The sequence below is a fragment of the Aspergillus ruber genome (assembly GCF_000600275.1).
Source record: "Aspergillus ruber CBS 135680 unplaced genomic scaffold scaffold00011, whole genome shotgun sequence".
Lineage (NCBI taxonomy): Eukaryota > Fungi > Ascomycota > Eurotiomycetes > Eurotiales > Aspergillaceae > Aspergillus > Aspergillus ruber.
In genome coordinates, this window is record NW_024467307.1 from 2,612 (window position 1) to 9,919 (window position 7,308).

General features: G+C 47.8%; 4 protein-coding genes across 4 annotated transcripts; 2 read left to right on the forward strand and 2 right to left on the reverse strand.

The window, feature by feature from the left end:
- Positions 1–924: 924 nt before the first annotated feature.
- EURHEDRAFT_499171 (Zn(II)2Cys6 transcription factor domain-containing protein) lies at positions 925–2,369 on the reverse strand (the record flags this gene model as incomplete). The annotated part of the gene is made up of 4 exons (XM_040785721.1): positions 925–1,525; positions 1,601–1,988; positions 2,046–2,071; positions 2,144–2,369. The coding sequence occupies 4 exons, from the start codon at positions 2,367–2,369 to the stop codon at positions 1,023–1,025; spliced, it is 1,143 nt and encodes a 380-aa protein (XP_040639193.1). The 3' UTR covers positions 925–1,022.
- A 286-nt stretch (positions 2,370–2,655) lies between these two features.
- EURHEDRAFT_499175 (MFS transporter) lies at positions 2,656–4,576 on the forward strand (the record flags this gene model as incomplete). The annotated part of the gene is made up of 7 exons (XM_040785722.1): positions 2,656–3,030; positions 3,092–3,358; positions 3,418–3,437; positions 3,497–3,828; positions 3,889–3,930; positions 3,990–4,185; positions 4,246–4,576. 7 exons carry the CDS (start codon positions 2,656–2,658, stop codon positions 4,574–4,576), a joined length of 1,563 nt encoding a protein of 520 aa, XP_040639194.1.
- A 449-nt stretch (positions 4,577–5,025) lies between these two features.
- On the reverse strand, positions 5,026–6,097 carry EURHEDRAFT_45339 (L-threonylcarbamoyladenylate synthase). The gene has a single exon (XM_040784113.1). The coding sequence runs from the start codon at positions 5,863–5,865 to the stop codon at positions 5,092–5,094; it is 774 nt and encodes a 257-aa protein (XP_040639195.1). The 5' UTR covers positions 5,866–6,097; the 3' UTR covers positions 5,026–5,091.
- A 232-nt stretch (positions 6,098–6,329) lies between these two features.
- On the forward strand, positions 6,330–6,878 carry EURHEDRAFT_434944 (class I SAM-dependent methyltransferase; the record flags this gene model as incomplete). The annotated part of the gene is made up of 1 exon (XM_040783438.1): positions 6,330–6,878. A coding segment is annotated over one exon (549 nt), but the record flags the coding sequence as incomplete, so codon positions are not given.
- Positions 6,879–7,308: the final 430 nt, after the last annotated feature.

Below are 7,308 nucleotides of genomic sequence, written 5' to 3' on the forward strand. Positions count from 1 at the left end.
ATAGTAGCCTGTTGAAAGTCCTGTTCGGCAGTGGAGCGGTCCTGGTGTCTAACATGGCCTGGACCATGCAGTGCAGACCACTGATGTTCAGTGCGCCAATGCTTTGTCATTGTGGCAGCTGTACGGGCCACAAAATGACATGATGAATCCCGCATACATAAAATGCCATCAGTATAAATTGGGAGCCCTGAGATGGTATTGCTCACTGCAGTGGGCACTGTCCACTGCTCACACTCAGCCATACCAGTCCACTGCTGTACAGCAGCATTGACTTGCTTTGCAGTGGCTAATGAAACCCGATGGTGGGTGCCCTGAAGATGCCGAATGATCTCCTTTGGACGGACACCATGCTTACATTTGTTGCAAACAATGATGGGCACTTCACGGGGACAGGTGAACAGCTGGTCTTCCATATTGATAAAATGGATCGATATGTAGATGATCTAGATGTAGACCAGGTGTTGTTTGAAGAGCTACAACAGGATCACTGCCAGGCACAGAGGGATCCTGGGTGTGTCATGTGTGGCATAATCAGATGGTAGGCTGCGGTCGCAGTGAATATCCAGACCCACTTCTGATCCCCCATCAAAAAAAAGGCCGATTTTCGATAGCAAATATCTCATGAAGTATGGACCTGTGTAAGCTCCAAACAGAATGGGGGAAATGTAACTTATATACTTATAACTGGCCCAAATTTGAGATTAATCGGAGTTGATTAGAGCATTCGACTCGGAGTGAGTAGATGGCATTCGACTCAGGGTAGTCTCCGCATTTTTCTCCCATAGTTAAGCGCCAAGCCTTGATTCGACTCAGGCTCGGTCGAATGCCCCCCGTGGGTTAGGGTAAGGCATCTCCACACTAGATCACAATCACATTTAATTGCTTTTCCCTTTCTCATATAACCAAATCCTTCGTGCACGGTGACTATCAACTAGCATGCTGCCAAACCAACTAAATTATCTCATAAGCTTTTCAAGATGACAATTTCCTCAGTACCACATTAACACCGGGGCTAATTTAATTCAGCAGCCATGGATATGAGCGCAGACAGCAAAAATCATCATTCCAAATTCATCAACTGTCTGAACCCAACGTTCAATTCTCTCCCTTCGCTTTGGTTCTTCTTTCTCAGGGGATGCCCATAACTCAGAGATAATCAAGCTTCCATCTTCCCAATCGGATAGGTATCGATCATACACCTTATTCCACGTCTCTCGGTTTCCAGCTTCCCACAATGCCTTATGACCCGGTACATAGACAGTTCTCAGCTCGTCTGCGATGAAATCAGGCAGCATCCGGTCCGCGTTATACATGCTACTGAAGATGTATAGAATAAAGACTGCACGGCGTTTCGCAGCAGCGACAATCCAGGATTCCCATGTTGGTTTGGTCTGTTCTATTTCGGCAGTACAGGAGAGACCATTTTGACTGGTACGGAAGGCCAAATCCATGAGAGTTATCATGGTGTTTTCCGAAAAATCGCCTTGAGGGGAGAAGTACATCACGATTGAGCAAATAAGGTAAGCTTGGAAGGAGGAGAGGAGCTGGTAGTCATGTTGATCCGGGCTCTTTCATCCCATTAGCACAGTCACGTCCAAACAGGGAGAGGTGCATACCTCACTAGACAGCCTATCCATCTCCCGTCTAAGGGTACTCAAAACTACCTCCTCGCTCCCGGGGACAGCGTGTTCCCACATACGTACTAGGCTATAGCAGTTTGCTAGTGCGCGAGGAACCTCGCTCCCTTTCACTTGGGCTTGATGAATGATTGGGGGGACATGTCCGTCCTTCAGCATGTTCCGCGGATAAGTCCTCAAGGTTCGCTTAATAAACTGTATAGTATAAGGAAGAACGACTTTTGGGATCTCAATTCGGTCGAGCGTAGCCATGAAGTAAGGCCTTAACCATCGGGCGCGAATTCTATCTGCCTCGGAGGTGGGAGTCAGGTCAATATCTCCAAAGTCAAGCTCATTGTTTCCGAGAGTCCCCTTGAGATATTGTCCGTGCAACTGCTGGCTCGGTGGATAGCAGATGGTATCATCAACAGGCGACCAACTAGGAGCACTGGCATCTGACAGAGAGACCGGCATCTGTAATGTTGTCGACGCACAGTTTGAACCGAGAAGGAAAGACGCCCTAGGACAATTTAAGCGTTCAGGTTCTGCTTGTAAGCCTCCCTGTGCTAGGCGCGAGTTGCGCTGCTCCAATGCTAGAGCCGCTGTCTCATATACACAGTTTCGGTCTGTTAATCTGCACCTCGAGCACGCAGGCTTTTCTAGACTGCACCGGGCTTTGGATCTGGCGCAATTGCCGCAAGCTTTTCTGCGTGGAGTACGAGGTTTCTTTCCAGGTGTGGTTGGCGTGGCCATGGCTCGTGGTGTAGCAGAGTGAATATATTATTGAGCTGATGTATGGATTGCAAGCTCAACAAGTCATAACCTGTCGTCTGTCCGTCTGGCCGCCAACTCCGATTTCCGCGGAGAGACGCCATGCTGGCTCCTATAATTCGCGGTTCAAGCTCGGAATTCCGAAATTTGGTCCGGAGTTCGCAAACTCCCGAGGAGTCCCTGGCCGGCTTGAATGCGGTGTCCAGAACTATTTAATGCCATCGACATAGTCCAGAGACAAATTCGTTTCTCCTGTCAAACTTCGAATATGGAGAGCCTGAACATTCTACTACGTGACAGTCTTTACGGTCGGTTGCTCAACAGCGTGTTGAAGGGACGATTTTTCTCCTACAATGTATCTCAGACCCTCAAGGATGAAGAACTACCAAGCCCAAACTCCCAGGGGCAGATTATAGTAGGCTTCGTTGGTCCTGATGATACAGACATGCCTCATAACTGGCCCACGCTGGCAAGGATGGTCGCTGGCTTCAACATATTGCTCTTGAACTTCAGCTTCTATGCAGCATCGGCAATCTTTACACCGAGTATCTCAGGTATCGAACAGGAATTTGGCGCTACAACTGCGGAAGGCACACTGGGGCTTTCGCTCTTTGTCATTGCGTACGGAATTGGGCCTCTGATTGTATGTCCGCGCCTCCAGAAGACCCCCAGTATATGACCACACTGACCATACATATCCCCAGCTTTCTCCTCTGTCAAGCCTGCCGACACTCGGCCGTTCGCCGGTATATGTCCTTGGCTGCCTTGCTTTCTGCTTGTTCAACATTGGAACGGCTCTGGCAAAAAATCTACAAACCGTCTTGGTACTGCGCTTTTTGGGTGGCTTCATCGGAAGCACACCTATCAGCGTCGGTGGCGCCTCGCTAATGGAAATCTTTAAGCCAAATGAGGTTCCCTATGCAATTGCGTTTTACGCAGTTAGCGGAGTTTGCGGGCCCATTCTAGGACCGGTATGTCAGCCTACATGCATCTAGACATTCATGGCTTTTGCTAACTTTTGCAAAAAAAGATCCTTGGAACCCTTGTAATGTGCGTCATCAGTCTTGTAAATCGCTGAATATTATCTGACACTAATTATCATCGTACAGAAAGCGCTGGAACACCTGGACAGCAACGCTATGGCTCCTTTCCGGTATCACGGCTTTCACCACCGTATCTATTTTCTTCCTTTTACCTGAGACGTTATCTTCAAATATCCTTTTACAACGAGCAAAGCGCTTTCGCGCACAAACAGGCAATCCTGCCTACCAGAGTGAAGCAGAGATCCATTCACCAAGCGACAATCTCGCTGTACGCATTGTCAAGGACATGGGCAACGATCTCAAACTTGCCTGTCTGGACCCAGTGATTCTATTTGTTAACATGCACACAATGCTAGTTTACGGTGTCCTGTACCTTTGGTTTGAATTCTTCCCATTCGGTAAGTTATGCTCTGCTAGATTCATTTCGCTCACGTTATACTGATGGAGTGATCCAATAGTCTTTGACGGCATTTACCATTTCACTGCAATCCAGCAAGGCCGTGAGCTTCCCTCAACTGACTTTTTGCACAAATACTGTGCTAACAATTCTTCTCTCCAGTTGCCTTCTTTGGTATCCTCGTTGGAGCATCGGTTTCAGTCGTTGCATACATTCTGTGGTTATACTATTGGTACCAGCCACGAGTGGCAGATGCAAAAATCGTTCTTGAGCCAGAGGCTCGCCTGGTACCTGGACAGATAGGAGCTCTTTGCATTCCAGTTTGTCTCTTTATCTTTGCATGGACATCCCGAGGAAGGTAAGCCAGCCACTGGGTTACTTGATTTCAGCAGGAGGAATTCTAACCTCCTGAACACAGCGTACACTGGATCGCCCCGATAATTGGAACAGCATTCTTTGCACCGGGCTTCTACCTCACCTTTCAGTCTATCCTCAATTACCTAGGCGAATCCTATCCGCGCCATGCGGCAAGTGTATTTGCCGGTAACACCTTCTTCCGAAGCTCTTTCGGAGGAGCACTGCCGCTGGCTGCACCACGCATGTTGAATTCGCTTGGAGTTGGATGGGCCTCGAGCACGCTTGGGTTCATCTCTGTTGCCATGGTGCCCTTACCTTTTATTTTGCAACGGGTGAGTTTGCCGCCACGACTGCATCCGATATATAGTTATTTGCTAACTTGTATAAAATAGTACGGCAAGAGACTGCGTTCTTGGAGCCCATTTGCGAACTAAGAAACACATTTCAAGGCTTGCTTCCATATTGGCTCGCCCTATATGCCATGGGCTCACTTTCGCTGTGCTACATACCACCATTTCAACCTGTGGTAAATCAAAGTTGGCACGGCGTTTCTTGAAGATGATCTCAGCGCTTGATGTCTTCCCTTTCAAGACTGAAGCCGTCTTGCGTTCACGATCCCCTAGATTTTACATTTCCCCGTAGATTTTACATTCCCCCAAAAGCTCCATCACTTGCTTGCTTGTTTTTGTATAATCAATTTTAATAGACTTATTGGTTATTTGTTTATCCCACTGCCAGCTCCATTTGTTGGTAACGGTACTGTTATATCATGCTACAGCTTGCCTAGTAGACAACATGCTTTACGCTGCAATCGAACAGCACTTTGAAAAGCTGTCGATAGCTATAGGAACCTAAACAAGAGCGGAGGAATCTTTACACGCAGGGTCAATGTGCGAAAGACTTTGATTTAGGTAGCAGGCATTCCAGGCTCGCTAGTCTTGTAATCCGGGTCCTCCTCAATGCTTACACCTGCCTCCGCTAGTAAGTGAGGAAACCATCTAAGCATTCGGTCGCAAAATACTTCGTATCCAGCTCCCTTTCGCAGCACCTTCATGTTCTCGGCATCGAAATTCACACCGCCGCGCCTGTACACATGCCATTTCTGCAGACCATAATCCACTACCAAGTCCACCGCGTCAAGCACCCTCGGATCAATATCTTCAATCTGGAATTGTTGCCCCTGGCCGGTCAGATTGGCCGAAGTTCCGAATGTTAACATGCCATCCGAGTCCTCATCGCAAAGGCGACCGAGTTCCCTCAGAAACGGACCTTCGGGAACTGTGATACTGATCGTATCGCCCTTCGTGACGTGGGATAGCGTAGCGGAATCAAGAGCTGCCAGGCGTGGGTGAAGGTTTTCGGTATCGTATTTGGCAATGATCCCGACAATCATCGCCATATCTTCTGTCAAGACCCTTGTCATCTCAAACTTGGCCTCGGAGAGCAAATGGGTCTCTCGGTGCTGTTTGTATGTCCCGATAATGCCAATATTGTGCCCCTCCCGACGGTCTTTGGCTGAGAAAATCCGCTGAATTCCCGCCTGTGTGCTGGTCAAGAGTGCGTAGCCGACATCGGTTGGGATGATGACAACTCCACCACATTTAAGAGTGCTATAGACCTCTTTAGCGTCACGAGCGACGTTGGGAGCAGTACCTGGCTTGGGTATGAAACGGGGAGCCATTGAAAGTGATGAATGAAGATTAGCTATTACATGCTAGTCAAGGTAGGAATATATGTGGTCAAGCGAATGCGACACGTCATGATGACATTCAATTTGCTGGTTAGCACAAGACTGTCCTCGGAGATTTTATGAGTGTTTCATCGCCGGATCTTTCCACACAAACGGGGTTTGTCGCAAGGGAGGACCATTGATCGATTGCTCGTGGCGTCTTTTCCCTCAGTACTTCGAAGGTGTCGGAGTTCCGTTGGTCTTGGTTAAGCTTAATTTGAATTAGTACTCGTTTACCCCACTGTCTGTTCCACTGATAGGACTTACTGGTGCCGCACGGAACTCCGATCACTGTTGACCTAGACATTTGCGTAAGGCCAGATATAAACTGCGTTAAGCTCAACTTTTAATTCAAACTTTGCCAAACGACACAATTATGAAGCTCTACCAGGCCAACCGAAAACCAAGTAAGGAAAATGGCTATCTACATAACCGACCATTCCACTTCTGTCCTCAAAACCCACAGTTGGCGCACAGCGTCCAATTCCGCCACCTACCTCCTACCTCACATAACTCCGACGTCCAAAATCCTGGACATCGGGTGTGGTCCCAGCTCAATCAGTGTTGATTTTGCCCGCAGTGCAAACCAGGGTCATGTCATAGGGATCGAAAATGTCCCTGATCCGCTCGACCAGGCTCGACACCTGGCCGTGTCGCAAGGCGTGACTAACGTCGATTTCCGGCTGGGCGATATCCACGCTCTCGAGTTCCCGGATAATACCTTCGATATTGTTCATGTGCATCAGGTGCTGCAACATATCACTGATCCTGTCAAAGCATTATGCGAGATGAGGCGTGTTGTGAAACATGGTGGAATTGTTGCAGCAAGGGAATCCGCGTCTATGATCTGGTATCCAGAGAATCGCGGGATCGACAACTGGCTCGAAGTCACTCAACGGATGGGAAAGGCGAAAGGCGGGAATCCGCACCCTGGACAGTATATTCATGTCTGGGCGGAAGAGGCTGCCGGCATGGGTGGCGCCCCGGGGTAGGCTGACCGTTTGAGATGAGATGAGATGAGATGAGATATGACTAATCATCTCATATAAAAAGGTCTCATCTCAATCTCATCTCAATTATCTTTTCTGAGATCTCAATCTCATATCCAAAGGGCTTTTGAGATCTCAATCTCATCTCAACAATGATCTTTACATCTCAACCTCATCTCAATCTCATCTCAATAATTTTTTGAGATCTCAATCTCATATCAAAATCTCAAATCCTAATATAATCTAATTTTAGAAAAGAAAAAAACTATACTAATCATTTGATTGTGAAATTAGGGCTTATACAATATGACCTTATCTATTCAGTGTGACGACTCATATATGACGACTCATATATGACGGCTCAACACTGCAGCAATGAATGATACATCGCAAATGCTGCTACTCA